This window comes from Mercenaria mercenaria, chromosome 9, assembly GCF_021730395.1.
Source record: "Mercenaria mercenaria strain notata chromosome 9, MADL_Memer_1, whole genome shotgun sequence".
NCBI classification, from domain to species: domain Eukaryota; kingdom Metazoa; phylum Mollusca; class Bivalvia; order Venerida; family Veneridae; genus Mercenaria; species Mercenaria mercenaria.
The window spans coordinates 20,663,529-20,683,023 of record NC_069369.1 but is presented as its reverse complement, the minus strand read 5'-3'; the positions used below and the strand labels follow the sequence as shown (position 1 = coordinate 20,683,023).

The following is a 19,495-nucleotide window of genomic DNA, read 5'->3' as shown; positions in this document are numbered from 1 at the left end:
CCATGGTTTGTATGTTTAGTACCTGTCTGTACATTTGACTGCCATTGTTGAATATTTGTTTCTTCTGAAGCTGAAAAGTAATAACTTTATCTTAATGAGTCAAAACAGGTATGTAATATATTTTAGTGATCGATGCATTAAATAACATTGATTTGATTCTGATGACCCAGTGGACTTTTAACATTTAAGATCCAGCACCAGAGCCGTACTAACATATCTGAGAAATCGAAGTGTAAGAGCGTCAGTCGTTAGATATATTTTTGAGAAAAATCAAGTAAGCCTATTCATGTATCTACTGGGCAATGAAATCAAAATAGATATATGGTGGGATGGGGGAATAACATGAACACATAAAATAACAGACACGATATAAATAACGACAAGGACGGAAAGGCAAGTTGCAAATAAGGCCAGTACCAAGGAACCGGCAGTGGTGGTGGTGGGGTTAAAAACGATTGTTGCAGGCAAATTGTGGACAGTCAATTTCTCTCGAAGAGAGTGACCAAATGAAATAATTTATCGTTTAGCTTATCTTTACAATGATTTACCAAATGCTCGTCTATATAACATAAGATTTATATGTGCTAATCCGAGGTATAAGTAACAAGATGCCTGAGATTAAAGCATTAAAATTTGGAAACTCCACAGGTAACCCAACACGACAAAAATGAAAATGTTGCAACTTCGGTATGATGGAACTTGTTCATGGACGGCAGTGGAAATGCATGCTACCGTTTACACTCTGTAGCACCCGGTTGAGCAGATCAACCAGAACTCAATCGTTGATCCGCACGTACTACAAGCACAAAACTCACATTAAACACATCCTCAGATGTGTTCATACGACGGTGTACATGGGGAATGATACGCAATACTGCAATTGAATCGTGAACAGTGGCGTATGGTCCCCAATCAAATTAATGGACTATCCCTAAAACAAGACAATGCACATAACCAAGAAAACTAGAACTTAAAGACGGGATACGATGTTATGAACCCTGCATAGCACAGAAACGGTCAACGAACAACATTTAAAGCAGGCACCAAATCCAAAGCGTGTTTAAACGAAAGAACCTGACGGTTTTGAGAAAGACGCAAACTGCAAATAAGGCCAATACCAAGGAACTGGCAGTAGTGGTAATAGGGGATAGTTCGACTGCTTGGAGAGCACGGAGTAAATGATACAATTTCCCGCTAAACTGAAATCACCAATGGTTTAACGTTAAAGTGCACGTTTGGAAAAAAAACAAGTATGTGATACATTGTAGTAATTTTTGAATTGACAGCATGGGCCTTTAACGTGCTTGGTGTATTGTACCGATTCACAAGAAGACAAGAAAAATCTAATCCTCTTTTTTTTTCTTTTCCTACTCTCATTTTCAAAATTAATTTATCTTGTCATTACATAGTTATACATTTTCTACGCTGTAATAAATCTACCATACAATAATTGCAAGACAAGTATCGGAACAGATATATATGTGAAATTGTGACGTTTTGGGGAGGGCTGTCGCTAATGTTGTTAAAACTTGTAGCCCGACCCATTTGCACTATATATATATGTATACATATGTATTGTTTTCATTCATGTCTGTAATAGTTGCAATAAAATATTATTAAACTAAAAAACTAAACACAAGAAGGCATAGCGTGTAACTGCGTTGATAGTCAGTTAGACACAAACTATCCGTATTCCTCTGTTTCATCACAACTATTGCGAAATAATCGAGCTCAAAATTGGGTAAGGAATACCAGATTATATAAACGTTTTGATATTGCTTGTACGTGTATGTATTGATGTTTTTTTGTAGGTTATAATGAATATACTAGATTCATTCACATATTTAAAGAAAGTCAAACGTGGCTGTTTTAATTTTAGAAGTTAAGATGATTGCAACTGATCATGCTTGTATATGTTCGTATATTTTGAATATTATAATCTAAACGAAGTTTAACGTGATAGGTTATATCATATTTTCTATAGTTATTTCTGTAGATACATACATTTACTCACAGGAACAAAACTCTTATGCTTTCGGATATTAATAAAAATCGCAATTCGTAAATCATCTGAGAATTGAAAAGAAATAATTTTGCGTTTGTGGACTTTCTGGGCAGTGTAAAAATATCGGCATGTCTTGGTTCTTATGGAAAACACTATGCTATTTTTATCAAAAGTAACTACATGAACAGTATTTTCTTTTCGACGAAGCAAATATTATCGATATAATTTTATGTTGTTATGTTACTTTTTTCAACAGTACTAGTATTAAGTTATTATCCCAGTACCAATATTGTTGTCTTTGTCTATTCTGAGCAAGGCGGATAGCATACTGATTTAAGTGTATTAATATCGTTGCAGAGTTTTCAAGCAGTTTGTATGCAATTACACCTTTTGTATTAACTATAATAATCTGGAGTGCCAAAATAATATTGTAAAGAATAGAAAACAAAACATGTATATATGCAGCCTGATTGAATATGCATACCATGTCGCGGACAATGCTCCTTTTATATATCACGTGCCATCTATATTCTCTGTATTCTTTTTTCTTTTCTCTTCTAGTCATAGGGAACATGTTCTTTTATAACAAGATTATAACTATCAATGCGCAAATTACGGCTTTTGTGCTTTCAACGCATACAATAAAATGAATATGAGTTTTTGTACCTTTAATGTCAAGGGTTTAGCTTCTAAAGAGAAAAGATTGCATGTATTTGAATGGCTTAAACAAAACAAATACTCGTTCACTTTTTTGCAAGAAATTCATTGTACAGTACACGATTATGGGGAATGGAAGAAACAATGGAAAGGCGATCTTTTTATAAATGGAAATAAATCAAATAGCATCGGAATCGGCATTTTTATTAACAAAGATGTATCATTTCGATTAATTTCATGTAAAGAATATATTCAAGGTCGATTACAGTCCTTAAAGATAGAAGTCCAACTGAAGGTAAAAAATATTTTTAATCAATGTTTAAGGCCCTAACAAGGACAACAGCTATTTTTTGAATTTACTTGAAAAGATTCTAAACGAACTCTCAGACGAAACATTTATAATAGGCAGAGACTTTAACACAATTATTAATGTAGAAATGGATAAATTATAAGGAAATATTGATGCACACAAAACTTCTTCAAAGAAAATAAAAGAAATGATGGAAACTAACGATATGTATGATATCTGGAGGATAAAAAATTCAAACATTTAAAAGTATACTTGGCATTCAAACCATAACCCACCAATATTTTGCCGGCTTGACTTTTTTTTCTTATTTCACCCAACTTAATAAACTATACTAACTAATGTTTTATAAAACCGGGATATAAATCGGATCACTCCCTTGTATTACTTAAACTTGATTTGAATTCGACGGAAAGGGGCAAGGGAATTTTAAAAGTGGATAACTCTATTTTGTTAAATGCAGAATATCACTTTTTGGAAAAATCACTGTTCTTAAAATATTTGCACTCCTAAACTAATGTATTCGTTATCTGTTTTAGATAACCCGTCAGCAGATATTGTGAAGACAATAAACAGTGCCATGTTTGACTTTGTCTGGGATTCAAAGCCTGATAAAATATCCAGAAACATAATTATACAAGATTATCAGGATGGTGACTTAAAAGCAAATCATTATAGCTTGGTCAAAAATGAATTATAAAGAAGTAAAGGATAATGTATCTAAGGAGTTGTTACGGAATAACTCCAAAATAAAAGATACTGATGGCAAAACTCTGTTTTATGCTAAATGGTTTGAGAAAGGGACACAGTTTGTAGAACATTTATATGATTTTAGAAACAGAACGTTTCATACTTTTTATGAATTAAAACTTTTGTTTAACCTTGATAATAGTGATTACCCAAAGTACTTCCAGTTAGTTAAAAGTATATCAGAAGAATGAAAAACTCTTCTTAAAAATGAAAACATAGTATACGAAAGACCTAATTGTTTTGTAGAAAATATTAAGGAAAATACCAAACGGTGTAAACTTGCGTACAGCATATTAATTAAAAAGAAAAAAAACTATTTACATTCAAATACCATTGATACGAAACTTCGTGCCTTTCAATACAAATACATTATGCACATTTTACCGCTTAATTCATTTTTGTTCAAATGCAACATTATAACATCTAGTCTGTGAGACTTTTGCAATATATATGAGCACAGACTCGATAAAACACATGTTTTGGGATTGCCAAAATTATTCAAAGCTACTGAACAGATGTAAAGCATTATATGCAGGATTAACTGTCAACGCAATATAGAGCTTAATTTCGATTCAGTTTCGTTTTGCAATGTTCTTGATAAAAAAGAAAATGATAGCCTAATCTCCGATTTCGTTATTCTTTTGGCAAACTATTTTATTTCTAAAAACAAACGTAACAAAAGCAGACCTGAAATACATAGTTTTAAACAGTATGTGCAAAACCGAAGTAATTATTGCTTTGAAGAAAGACAAACTACACATATTCAATGAAAAATAGAATAAATTAATTTAAACAAGATTTGAACATGTTTCCCTATTCACTATACTTTACATAAAACTTTATTTTTTACTATATCCTTCAACTTTTTAGTACACTTCCTTCATTCCTATTCAAATATCGCTATAAAAACACAAAAGTATTGCGAGAAAGGAAAATTGTTATATGTATTTATTCATTGTTATAATGTTTCTATATAAGTGTGGAAATGCTAATATGTACTTGTATTACTTGCTTGTATATACTTCTGTGAAATAAAAATGGAAGAAAAATTACATGAGAAGATAAAAGATTGTTTTGCTTAAACAAATAATTATGATTAAAACCTCTGCTAATGCTTTTCTGACATTCGGTGTGTTTCCTTGACCAAGTCTGTTGCTCGCCAAGAACTCGAAGATGTGTCTGAAAATTTCATTCATATTCTCCTCTGGTATCTCATTGTTAGGTGAATGTACCAACTCATTTCTGTCTCTTATCAGCTAAAACAATTATGTGTATACAATTATGTTCGGTACGGGCTATTATTTATAAAACTGTTTATAGAATGTATTTGTATTGATTTTAAGTTAAACTTCTGATCATTAAATCGTCCATACTTGATACAGTTTTCCATGTGAAACTAGAAAATGATCCAGATCTCACATTGGGAGTAACCTATTCTGACATCTTTGGGTCCATTTAAAATCCATCAATGTAAATAAATGCCAATATTTTATCACACATTTTTGTCATCTGATGTATAAAAAATCGTCGACCACCTTTATCTCTATTATGGCTCAATTTTTATAAAACTTGCTTAGTTACCCTCAATTAAATCTCGAATTAGTTCTATACTGGATCATCTGGGGTAATAGGTCAACAGAAAAACCTTGTTAACACTCTAGTTGTCACATTTTCTAACTAATCTTCTTAAAACTTTGCCTATGAAATCAAGGTCAACTTTGAAACTGGTTTACCCGATTTTTATAAGTAGGTCACTATATCAAGTCATAGAAGAAATCTTGTTAACACTCTACAGGCTACATGTTCTACTTGATTATCATAAAAATTTGTCAGAATGTTTGCCGCCACGAAATAAAGGACAATTCAAAATTGAAATTAAAGTGTAAAGTTGAAAAGTGAGGTGCCCGAGATATGAAACTAGGTCACTAATATATATCATTGGAAAACGTTGTTTGCACTATAGAGGCCACACTTTCTTCTTGATATTCATTATACTTAGTCAGTTTTACTGTCTGTTTAAAATATAGGATTAAATTATGATTTGGTGACTCGGGTGAAAAACTAGGTCACCAGATAAAATCATTTAATAAAATTTGGTTAGTGGTGTGCATGATTTACTTAATATATGACCAGAATGTTTGTCTCTATGGAATTGCCTTTCATGATAACAGAAATTTTTCTTTAAGTATGTTCAAATAATTCCAGTTTGCCGAAAATATGGCCTCCAAAGAGGAGAAGTCACTTTTTCATATATGTATAGAGTATCTATATATGCATATTGTGAATCCTTTAAAACTATTTAAGTAAAAAAATCGCTGACCTTATTTCAAAGTAGTTTCACAATTATTTTCCACTCGTAACCCTGTACCAAATTTGTTCACTCAGGTGAGCAATCAAGGGCCATCATAACCCTCTTGTTTATTGATACGCTTAATTGGCATAAGAAATTAAAGAATAACAAGCTTCTTATTACTCAATCTGGTATGAGTAAAAACAAACAAAATTATCATGTACGTACCAATCGTAGGACTACTGAGACTGGATGAGAGCAATATATATCTTTTGCAGTTTTCAATTTTGATAAGCATGTATAATTTCAAACCTGATCGAGATTTTTCATTTCCTCGTCAAAATTTACAATCTTAAAATTTCTCAAAAGTTGGAACATTGCCAACATGTCTGTGTCTTCAGGTCCCCTGCTGTCCTTGTTTCCATATGGCATAAACAGCTTCGCAATCTTCCAACAGTCGTCTACCCTTTCAGCACCAATGTTCTCCCACTCAATTTGTGATGGTTTCAAGTGAGCCCGCAGTAGTTTTTTCAGTAAGGGCTTGTACTCGGAGCAGTTAACATCCCAGACGTAAGGGCCTGTCTGTCTTCCCTTTACACGCCATATCTGGTGAAGGGTTTCGCGTTTACTTGCCATAGTAAGTAAATGTTGAAGATGATCTCGTTCATCGACAGTAAAGTTGTTATAGAATCGCATGAAAATTAACGTAACAAGGGGCAATAATATGTCTTTTGTAATCATAAGTCCTTTCATAGATTTCATCCAATTAACACTCTCTTCTTTGTCACAAAGTTTTGAATACTCGTATAGGTACCATTGATCTGAAAGGAATGAAAAAAAGAATATTAAATGCTTTGTAAGTAACCATAACATTATATAAAATACAACAACATACTGATGCCGATAAAAGGCTCAGTAAAACAATTCTACATGAGCCATTTATGCAGGAGATATAAGTACGAAAATAATATCAGCCTAGATGGAACACAAGTTTTAAAGCGCCTATAATTTTGTTGAAGGTATCGTTATAACAGAAACAAAGGATAAGAAGCTGTGAAACTTTTTTAACACTAAATAAATACAGACCCTACTGAAAATAGTAAAAATAGACATATCGTTTGTATTAGGAAATTTAAATATTTCTTCCCTTACTTAGTTTCAATTGTGATTATTCATATTCAGATTTAAAACATTAAATTTAGATTGTATGTTTCAATGATTTGAATCTAATTTCACTACAAAGATTGAATTATTCTAAAGTCAATATATTCTAGAATTGGACAGATGTTACGGGAAATTTGTACCTTTTGATTCAAACTTTGAATCCGTTAGACACACATTAACATTACAATATGCACTCCCTATTCGATAAATGACACGCGTGAAATGACCAAACTGAGTGTCAAAAATCGTTCCTTAGTAGACTTAGTAAGTGGACAGGTCTTTCCATATAGAATAAATATGCAGCTGTAAAGTGTATGTGATTTTTGTTTTTGCATAAAAATGTAAAAAAATCACGACAAAATGACACAATCCATTGGAAGCATAAAACAAAACAAAATGAAATAATTAGGAGAATGGTTTGAGTCTCTATTAGTAAAAGTCACGAATAGTGAAACAATGCTCACTCTTTTTACACCGGCTTAAACGGAATTCAAAGGGGGATTTCACTTGGACCTAGTGCGGTCTATAGGAACCGAACATCGATTCTTCGAACTGTAGTAAAACCCCTCTCTGATGCACGGTTCGGACTGGTGTTTTTAGTTCCTAAAAGTCAATGTAGCTAAGAAACCGTAAGGCACTAATAAGGTCTAACAATGATGTATTAGTGGATCTGACTGTGTATCTCGAATGTTTTATATGCATGACCCTTCTCACCTAAATACGCCATCGACAAGACTTAACACTGTTTGAAGAGAAATTCTTCTCCATTTTAACAAAAGGCGAGTCACAAAATTAAGGGCTTTCTTACGAAGGGTTAAATATGGTGTAATAAGTATGTGGTACTTAGACAAAATTCTTAATTTTCATGTTTGGGAACATGTTTACTTACTTATAAATATATATAAATATATAGTTTCAAACTTGATAAGTTAGAGGGTCATTTGTATATCTGAGAGTCAAAAGTTGGGTCCGAAGTCGATTGTTGGGTCGAAAGTCGATTATCGGGTGTTTAGGACCCAACAACAAATTTACCACTTTCCCAATGGTCTAGGGGGGTTACCCCTATTAAACTGACCTAATATGTTAGGAACTGATAAGTGGGTCTCATATGTTAGGAACTGATAAGTGGGTCTGTTACATATATAAAAAACGTTATTATGCGCGCCATTATTAGGCGCCGTCGTTTGGGTATCGCGTGACGTCGTCTCTTGTTATGATTTGTATTTGAATCAGTTGAAATAATGACTCAGTAGTGAATAGACGTTGTCTTTCTTTCTCCTACATTTAATGTCACCCCGACATTTTGGTGCCGTGAAGAGTCGAATAAATAGTGAAACCGCATTAAAGAACTTTTACAAAAATGAATACATCAAAATTGCGTGCTGTTCTAAAAGGACATAAAGGAGCTGTAGCGAAACTTACGGCGAAGTTAGAAGAAGTGACAGACGAGACAGAAGTCGAGGAAAACGAGAATATTCTTCATTCACTGGAGAAGAAACTTCAAAGCATAAATGATCTACACGAGAAGATAATAGACAGTATTCCAGAAGACAAAGAAGATGAAATAGAGAGAGAAGTTATAGAGCAAGATGATTACATCTACATTCTACAGTCTACAATCAACAAAATCAAGAAGACGATAAAGGTAAAAAATTCAAATTTAAACATTGCGGCCCCATCATTTACACGCCCATTGAGCTCAACTGAGAATGCAGAGGTACAGCCGCATGAAATATCGTCAGGTATGAATAATCGTGAGACAGTTCCATTTCCGAACTTTAGTGCAAATTCACAGTCTTACAACTCTGTGCATAGCTCAATATACCACAGACTGCCGAAACTTGATCTTCCTACTTTTAATGGCAGTATTCTTGAATGGCAATCTTTCTGGGATTCCTATGAATCAGCTATACATGCAAACCCGTCGCTTACAGATGTTCAGAAATTTAATTATTTGAAATCGTTGCTAAAACAAGATGCCTTACAAACAGTAGCAGGATTTGCCCTTACTAACACTAATTATCAGAAAGCCATATCACTTCTACATGAGAGATACGGACAAAGAGAAAAGATTATTCAAACATACATGAAAGCGCTGCTTGATATGCCTGCGCCTACATATTCATTTGCAGGTCTCAGACATTTTTATGACAATACAGAAATTTATATAAGAGGTTTAGAATCGCTGGGCCAAACAGAAGACACATACGGTTCATTGCTAGTTCCGGTTATTTTGAATAAATTGCCAGCAGAAATAAGAAAGAGTATGACACGTGAGCACGGGTCGTCTACGTGGAATCTGAGTGACATTAGAAAATGCTTACTTAAGGAACTTACAATTATGGATGCCGGAAATGATCTCGAGTCCCCTCTGAGTTTTCCCTATACTGCATCATTTGTGACAAATGCTAAATCCAGTGAAAGGCCGACCAATAAAAAGGTTAGTTACCAACAACCCAGATATGTGAATCAAAAGCTTTGTGCGTTCTGTAAAGGATCCCATGTGAGTACAGACTGTAAAAATGTGAATAATTATGAGGACAGAATGAAAATTGCTAAGCGAGATCGGTTATGTTACAACTGCCTAGGAAAACACAAGATATCAGACTGCAAGTCCAAATCCGTGTGTAGAAAATGCTCCCTTCGTCATCACACACACACAAGTCTATGTAAAGGAAATACAGACACCGGAAGTGATCAGAAAACCCAGAATGCACCTAAAACTAGCGTGGAAACCCACAGCGCAAAAGACACGGACACAGTGATGTTACATTCTGCCAACACATATGCCAAGGAAGAAGTTTTACTTAAAACGGCAGTTTCTACTATAGAGTCGGAATACACAACCGCGGAAGCAAATATATTATTTTGGTGCGCAAAGGTCGTTCATGACAGAAAGTATGGCCAAAACGTTGCACGTGACCCCTATCAATTTATCAGGATTTGGCGCGAAGCAGAGAAAAGTTCGGCATTTAGATACCGCCACTATATACTTACAAGCAGATGAAGGTAATATCCCAATCAACGTTCTGATTGTACCGGAAATCGCTGTTCCGCTGAAAACCTGTCAACGAGAAGTAACAAATCTCCCATACTTGCAAGGACTTAAACTAGCCCATCCACTTTCAGAGAGTGATAACTTTGAAATTTCCCTACTAATCGGTGCCGATTTCTACTGGAATATTGTGCAGGATCGAGTTATTCGTGGAAATGGCCCAACCGCAGTGCAATCTAAAATCGGATACCTTCTTTCGGGACCGTTACATATAACTACAGAGAGTTCTCTAACTTCAATGATGAATGTTATTACACTACACGTATCAGAGCAGACAGATCTTGAGAAATTCTGGAAGGTAGAAGCGCTTGGAACCGAAGGGCCTCGACATGACAATGAATACGACAAATACTTGGAAGGGTACCAGAGTTCGGCAATTACATTCAGAGAGGGAAGGTACTACGCAAAGTTACCATGGAAAGAGAATCATTTACCGCTACCTAGAAATGAAGCCATTACCAGACGTAGGACTGAACATGTAATTCGCAAATTGTCAAAAGAACCAGCTCTATTGAAAAAATATGGTGAAATAATTGCAGAACAGGAGCAACGAGGTTTCATAGAGAAGGTTTCCGAAGAAGAAGTATCTGGGAATAAATTCATTATATTCCCCACCACCCCGTGAGAAAAGATTCTGCAACTACCCCTATAAGAATTGTGTACGACTGTAGCTGTAAATCTTCACGTGATTCTGCAAGTTTGAACGACTGTTTGCTTAATACCCCACCCCATTTGAATACATTAACTGCAATACTTCTACGCTTCAGAGATCATAAATACGCCGTTACCGCAGATATTGAGAAAGCGTTTCTCAACGTTGGCTTAGATGAAGGCGACCGTGACGTCACACGATTTTTCTGGCTCAGCGACCCGGATGATCCGAACAGCCCCCTGCAAATATACCACTTCCGGTCTGTGCTCTTTGGTGCAACGTGCTCTCCTTTTATCTTGAATGCAGATTTCAGAATGGAAGAAGATTAGGGTAGATAAATCCCTAGGTGTTATTTCACGGACCCGACGCCCGAAGATAGAGCATTGCATATTTTCACACATGCCAGTTTTAAAGCATATGGCGCATGCGCTTACCTAGTTTCCGGGAACGAGAGTAAATTAGTCATGGCAAAGAACAGAGTCGCGCCATTAAAGCAACTTACCATACCAAAGCTTGAATTAACAGCTGCAGTTATTGGGGCAAGATTGTGTGACCACATCACATCAAGTATTTACTGCAAACGTGTGTTTTTGTGGAGCGATAGTCAGATAGTCCTCAAATGGTTATGTTCACCAAAGTCACAGAAACCTTTCGTTGGAAACAGAGTTAAAGAAATCATGACATTGACAAATTCACATGAATGGCGATATTGTCCTACGGAATCCAATCCTGCAGATCTCTTATCAAGAGGAATCTCCTTCGGAATGTTCAAAGATAATACATTGTGGATGAACGGACCCTCCTGGTTGTTACATGAAGAAAACTTTCCTGTTTGGGAGGATCCTTTAGCAACATTTGTGACAAGTATTACAGATACATGTGAAGCTGTAGCAGGTACAGTCAGCATAGAAGAACACAAAGCGAACGGACTCACTTCCGACAATGTAGCAGACATATTTAATGTTAACAGATTCAGTTCATATAAAAGAATTTCGCACGTGACAGCATATGTACTGAGGTTCATTAGTAATTGTAGAAGCGCACACAAGGTACTCGGAATGCTGAATTCTCTTGAAATTGATTCCGCCTCAAGAGTACTGATTGCGCTTGCGCAGAAGAAAAAATACCCGGATATCATAAAGTATTTTGAGAAGAACTGTAGTCAGACGAAACCGAATCTCATCAGACAGCTTGATTTATTCATGGATGATGATAGAATCATTCGATGTGGGGGACGAATTGGAAATGCAGCTTTACATGAAAGAACCAAGTATCCGTATTTACTACCACCAAAAGATAAACTTACAGACTTGATCATTTCAAATGCACATGTTTCTAGCCTACACTCAGGTTTAGAGAGTACAGTCACGTTTCTGCGGCAGAGCTTTTGGATACCTACTATACGACAACGAGTAAAGACTATTATTCACAAATGTATCACCTGTAGAAAGGTAACAGGTCAGCCATATCGAGTACCAGACGCGCCACCACTACCAAAAGATAGACTTCTTGAAGCGCCGCCATTTACAGTAACTGGTGTCGACTTTACCGGATGTTTAAATGTCAGAAATAAAGATGGATCGATAGGAAAGGCATATATTTGTCTTTTCACCTGCGCAAATACAAGAGCCGTACATCTAGAAGTCGTTCCCAACCTGACAACGGAAGCATTCATTTTAGCACTTCGTCGCTTCTGCAGCAGAAAATCAACACCGAAAATCATGATGTCTGACAACGCTTTAACATACGTCGCAACAGCTGCTATTTTGAAAGAAGAAGTACTTAACAGCATTGGCATAACTTGGAAATTCATTCCACAACACGCACCATGGTATGGTGGCTGGTGGGAGCGTTTAATCGGTGTAACGAAAAAGTGCATTAAGAAAGTACTTGGAAAAGCGTTAGTCAGTATGGATGTTCTTCAGACTGTTATTACGGAGGTAGAATGCGTCATAAATGATCGGCCACTGACATTCGTATCGTCCGATCCACTTGATAAAGACCCACTTACGCCATCTCAACTTCTGTACGGTCGGCGAATTAACTCCCCAGTCTATCCAGATAACCGACAGGTGAACGGAGAAGAAAACCTAACCCACGGCTCAGCCAACAAGATGTCTAGAATAAGGTCAGCGATAATTGAACAATTTTGGTCTAAGTGGAAACACGAATATTTGACGTCCCTCAGAGAACGTCACAGAACATCCGGGAAGGAAGGCGATACCGTCAATATCGGCGATGTCATTCAAATCCACGACGAACACAGTCCTAGAAATAAGTGGTCTCTAGGAATAATCCAAGATGTTATCACCAGCGGAGATGGTCGAGTTCGAGCAGCGGTAGTGCGATCCAGTAGAGGTTCAACGACCAGACCAATATCCAAACTGTACCCACTGGAAGTAACCCCAAACGAAGATAAGGAACGCTAAGTACTAACTGATATAAACTGAGAAATTACCATTTAAAGATGAAGTGACACTAAATGTTATCACCAGCGGAGATGGTCGAGTTCGAGCAGCGGTAGTGCGATCCAGTAGAGGTTCAACGACCAGACCAATATCCAAACTGTACCCACTGGAAGTAACCCCAAACGAAGATAAGGAACGCTAAGTACTAACTGATATAAACTGAGAAGTTACCATTTAAAGATGAAGTGACACTAAATTATTTTAAATGTGATCGAGATTAATCGATTGACATGTTATTTTCGTAAGTGATGAACAATTCATAATCAAGAGGTTATTTGTGCGGCCCCGGAGTGTTACATATATAAAAAACGTTATTATGCGCGCCATTATTAGGCGCCGTCGTTTGGGTATCGCGTGACGTCGGTGGCGTCTCTTGTTATGATTTGTATTTGAATCAGTTGAAATAATGACTCAGTAGTGAATAGACGTTGTCTTTCTTTCTCCTACGTTTAAGGTCACCCCGACAGGGTCTCTTTGATTTTAATCGATAGGTGGGTCAAAATTTCATATAGTAACTTAATGTGGACCCTTTAACTCACCAAGTAACGTCACGTTACATTGTATGTACACTGATGAGCCGATAGGCGAAACTAGTTTGTATTTTTATAATTAAATACTGTTGGAAAGGCATGTGAAGTCATTTTATTTATATGTCAGAATGCAAGCTGCTTAATTTTGTTTATATTCGATCTGTGAGGAATATTTGTCGTTCAAAGTGGACTGATAACGGAACAAAAATAACGTGAAGTTACCGTTCCTCTTGTGCTGAAGGACCTCATGCTATTCCAAAATAATCCCCCAAAATACACTTTAGCATGCTTTTTATATTAGTATGAAACGAATCGAATTCAAATTGTTATTAAATATTGACATACAAATCATATATGAAAATATCCTTTTGTAGTATAACTCTTTAGACATAAAAGACAATAGGTCAGGGTAGATTTCTCGGAAGCACAGAGCACCACAAACAGCCTCAGAGCCACGCATTTGCAAAGTAGACCAACAACAAAAGGAAGCTGTAACGGAGAAATATTACAGACGGGTTGCTTCAAAAATCCAACACGTTACATTTTATTTTAATGCAAAATATAGATGGAGGGGTGGATGATGGGTAAGGGGTAGAAAGTGGGGTGGGGGAGGGGGTTGAAGGGAAAGTAGAACAAGGATGAATATTCAAAAGGAAGGGAAAGTAGAACAAGGATGAATATTCAAAAGGGAATGCTATGGCCTCCTTGACCGAGTGGTTAAGGTCGCGGACTTCAAATCGCTTGCCCCTCATCGATGTGGGTTCGAGCCTCACTCAGGGCGTTGAATTCTTCATGTGAGGAAGCCATCTAGCTGGCTTACGGAAGGTCGGTGGTTCTACCCAGGTGCCCGCTCGTGATGAAATAATGCACGGAGGGGCACCTGGGGTCTTCCTCCACCATTAAAGCTGGAATGTCGCCATATGACCTATCATGTGTCGGTGCGACGTTAAATCCAACAACAAGAACAACAACAAAAAGATGCTACGTACCTTCATCTCAGTTACACTACAACGTAATCCACAGCAGCGCACGCACACACACACGCACACACGCACGCACGCACGCACGCACGCACACACACACACACACACACACACACAACTATCTTACATAGATAACAGACAAGTTAGATGTAACAACACAAGATTACATACGCAAAACTCAACATACGAGACGGAGAGAAAACAAATTTAAAAAACGGGCACCGCCTTGGAACGGTCGGTAACCTATATAACGGTAACTGGTGGTTTAAACGCGTTTAAGGCATGCCAACCTCGCACTTACCCTATTTTCAACAAGTTAGACAACACAATGTAAATCAAATCATATCCCGATGAGAAAGGCTCTAACATTAGTGAAAAAATACCAGATCATATTAAGTAAAACATAAAATTAGTGTAAACCTAAGGTATAATTACACCAATGTACTCAGCAACTTGTCTGAAGTCAGAGCACCAAGAGCCTATCTTTTAAGGGCACGATTAAGAAACCTGCAAAACAAAATTCCACTCCCTCCGTCCGTTTTATTTAGGATTTAGGAGAAAAGCATCAGGGAGTCTTACACTTTATTGGTCATTGCACCATCAAATAGGAAGCGTAGCGATTAACTGTAGAGTGGTCAATCACATTCACCGTGCTTCACGATTTTCGCATCGTATCCTCTTTTGATAAACCTTTTGACACATTTTTTTTTACAAATATTTGATTAAAATGGGGACTATTTTTAAATTTTATAAACTACATCTCCATAGTATTCCAGGTGTGTAAGTCCAAGTTTTAAAAGTGTTTTTAGGTTAGTATTTTATTTCTTTAACAACTTTAGAGCTTCTCAAACCTGATCACAACTCCATAGGTTTTATCTCTTAAATATTCTCATCTTGTAGCGTTTTCTACGATATCATAAACCTAATCGCTATCTAGTTCAGTTCGTCTAAAACACTGACTTTGAAGTTCAGACTTTAGATAAGTTGTTGAGTATATTGGTGTACTTATACCTAGATTGCCTCTATTTATATGTCTTACTTTATCTTGTATTTTGTCACTAATGCTAGGGCTTTTCTCAGTAAGGAGTTATGTCATTTACACTGTCTTGTATAACTTGTTGAAAGTAGGGTAAGTGTGACCTTGTTATCCCTAAACGCGTTTTAAACCCGAGTTACTTTTATATAGTTTACTGACCGTTAAAAGGCGATGCCACTATTTTCAACTTTGTTTTGTTCGTTTCATATTCCATGTTACATATATTGTCTTGATTGTCGTTGGTGTTTCTTTCCTCTTTCCCCCATTCTACAGCCCCCCTTGCATTAACGCCCCTCTCCTTTTTCTATGAGTGAGGTTAGGTACCCACCATAATTTTGGCTGACGTCCGTCCCAGGGCAGTGCCCTACTGTGTTGTTTTTCCTGCTTGACTGTTTGTTTTGTTCTCTGTGTGTATGTGTGTGTACAAAGGTCAGTCAATGAAAAGTGAGACTGAACTAGTTTCAGGCAAAATGTATGACAAATGATTGTTACCGTTCTACATTCAGTCAATGTAATATCCCTTCTGCTGACCCGTTGCTAGGCTAAGTTGATAGCCCTAATTTGGTTGGCCACCTCTTCCTAAAGGTCGCCTAAGACATGAAATCTTATTCCTCTGAGTGGCTCTTTTAAGAAAGTAGGTTACCTTAACATTTGTATGTGCGCATGTCCAACCGAAAGCTAACGTGACAACGTTTACGACAAACTAAAGTTGTTTGTATATTTATTCTTCTGAAAAAATCATTAACATGTCTTTGATTAATAATGCTGAAATAATGACCGCAGAAACGCTACAAAACATTGTTGCCTTAAAATGACGTCATCGACGTCATGCCGTTACGTGCCAGTTACCGCGCGCAAAATTAAAAGCTTTTATCTTTAAAGTACGTAATTCTGGACATTGTTTTAATCCATTTTTTAAACAGCAGTTGTTTGCAGAAATACATTTATGAGTCTTTCGCTCTGAATAATGATCAATATTTTGTGACTTTTATGTAGTTATATTGAAATGGTATGCAATGTAAGAAAATGGATGATGGTAACTGATGTTATTGGGAATATAGTTGGGTGAACTATCTACACATTACCTTTTTTAAAAATAAAATTTGCATATGATTTAAATATACTTGATGGATTTTTTAAGCAACCCGTCTGCTATATTTTTCCGTTAAAGTATCTTTTTGTTGTGGACCTTCTTTGCGATGCATGTCTCTATGGCTGTGGTTTGGTCCTCTGTGCTTCCGGGAAATCTACCCTTACCTTTTTTTAAATATAAAATATAGAAATAAAATCTGTAGCGTAGATCTACAACGTTACAACTGTGTGACGTATTACCCCTTTGCACAAGGTACACTGCCTTGCTAAAATAGCAAGTGTTAACTAATGTGCATAATTACTGATACTAAAGGATTCATAATTTAACAGGTCATAAATTAAACTTGCAGACCATCAACCTCCCACTGGGTAGGCTGTGGAAAGTTCTGATACTGTTTACTTTACTGTTCTTAACCAATTACCACATTTATGTTTAGTTATTATATGATCTTCAGTTTTCAGAGGGAATATATCTGTTTTTTTCCACAACTTGAAAAGTATCAATTATAGTTTTTGCCAGAAACAATAAATACAGCACCTGTACAATTTAGTTTAACATGAAATCAAAAAACAAACAACAGTAACTGTATTTTACATGTATGATAAAAATATCGTTAACATATATTACATCTGGTGTTAAACAGAACACAACATACACTTTATTCGTACAGTGACAGATACTTCCATCTTACATAAAATGAAAATATCTTCTATATAATGCATGTTTTACAAATTGCATAAGTCAGGAAAAAGATAAGAAATAATGAAATAAACTAAATGTATTTTTAATCACTTCTAAAGCCCGTTTATTTACCACAGCATTCTTACATTACATTGTAATATACAACAAACATTTTTGTACTATTTCTAACAAATGCAAATATAGCAATTTTGGCCATTTCTAGAAAAAGTAGTTGTTAGTACAGGAAAACATAATAACGATATGTCATGTCGATATGTTAGTAAATTGAGAAAAGAAGTAAAAAGACTACCATGGTATGTAGAATATGTTGTTTAAAGTAAGGGAAGGAAACAGTTACAATCATTATTGAAAATGTCAAGACGATCGTTATATTTTTCTAGTTTTAGTCTGTTTATCAGCTTTTGTTTGAAATTAGTTAGGTCTGGTAATATTTTCTTTATTTTACAGTTGTATATAAAGTGTTTTGAGAGCATGAGTATGTGTGAGATAACGTTGATTTTTTGAGTGAAAAAAATGTAAGGAATTTATTTTGTTGTATCTGGATATCACAATCATTCAGCCAATTGAAAGTTTTATACCAAAACTTTTGATTCTTTGTACAATTCCAGAACAAGTGCTCTATACTTTCAACTTCCATATTACAAAAAATCACACAGACTCGATTTTGTTAAACTGCACTGAAATAAGTATTTTTTGTTGCAATATTTCTGTCAAGAAAATTTAAATAAAAGTTTTGTAGATTGTTATCTTTGTACCAAGTAAAAGTATTTTTGAGTATATCTTTCCAACATACCTGATTTTCCAGAGAGAGAATGATTTCCATTTAACTTGAGATTTTGTTGTTTTCCTCCGATATTTTTTTTAAATTTTAGATTTTTTATTCAAGTAACAGGATTTTGTTGTTTCTAATAAGTTATATAAGTATATTACATCTGGATAACGTTAATATCAATTGTTACTAAGTTCGTTTTCCCATTCTTTTGGAATTGATGCAAACAATCTATGATTGTACTGTACATTTAAGTTTAAGACCTAAGACATGGGAAAATTCCTCAAACATATTTATAATTTCGTGGAAACTTCCACAGGAACCGTCGAGTAGTATAGAAGTGTCATCTGCAAACATACTATTTTACTTCTATATCATGCATTTTAATACCTTTGCTATTTCGATTTTCTCGAATGTCTCTTAATAGTAATTATTTCGCTAAAATGGAAATATAGGAAGATAAAGGGCATCCTTGACGAACTCCTCGTCTAATGTTAAACATATCCGATAAAACCCGTTACACATACACAGCTTGATGGCATGTTATAAAACAATTCAATTCAATTCTTTAAACTTGGGCCAAAATTAAAGAGATCTAATGTTTCTGTATAAAATTGTAGTTAAGGCTATCAAAAGCTTTTTCGAAGTCTTCAAAGAAAAGAAGTTCTGGAGAATCGTTCTATTCCGTGTATTCAATAACATCATATAAGAGTCTTATTTCCCTCCTATGTATCTACCTTTAATAAAGCCAGTCTTGCTATTACCAATCAATTTATCTAAAATCTTTCTTATTCTATTTGCGATTACTTTGTTTATAATTTAATAGACCACATTTAATAAACTTATTGGTCTCCAATTTTCAAGAGGGATACATCCTTATTTGGTTTTGGTAACAAAGTTATTAAACTCTTAATGTGTCTGAAGCTGGCTATGGAAACCTATTTCGAATGAATAATTAAATGAATCAAGTCCGTTTTTATTTCGTTCAAAAAGATCTTATAGAATTTATATATTTATTCCATCAGACCCTTGGC

General features: G+C 35.5%; 2 protein-coding genes across 2 annotated transcripts; both read left to right on the top strand.

Annotated features, from left to right (window-relative positions):
* Positions 1 to 8,533: 8,533 nt before the first annotated feature.
* On the top strand, positions 8,534 to 10,180 carry LOC123546015 (uncharacterized). Its single transcript, XM_053550447.1, has one exon. The coding sequence runs from the start codon at positions 8,534 to 8,536 to the stop codon at positions 10,178 to 10,180; it is 1,647 nt and encodes a 548-aa protein (XP_053406422.1).
* A 1,164-nt stretch (positions 10,181 to 11,344) lies between these two features.
* LOC128559227 (uncharacterized) lies at positions 11,345 to 13,309 on the top strand. The gene has a single exon (XM_053550446.1). The coding sequence runs from the start codon at positions 11,345 to 11,347 to the stop codon at positions 13,307 to 13,309; it is 1,965 nt and encodes a 654-aa protein (XP_053406421.1).
* The last annotated feature ends 6,186 nt before the right edge of the window (positions 13,310 to 19,495 follow it).

What these genes read in the sequence shown, in the direction of transcription:
- LOC123546015 (XM_053550447.1), top strand. Translation starts at nt 8,534, where the DNA reads ATGAATACATCAAAATTGCGTGCTGTTCTAAAAGGACATAAAGGAGCT.
- LOC128559227 (XM_053550446.1), top strand. Translation starts at nt 11,345, where the DNA reads ATGGCAAAGAACAGAGTCGCGCCATTAAAGCAACTTACCATACCAAAG.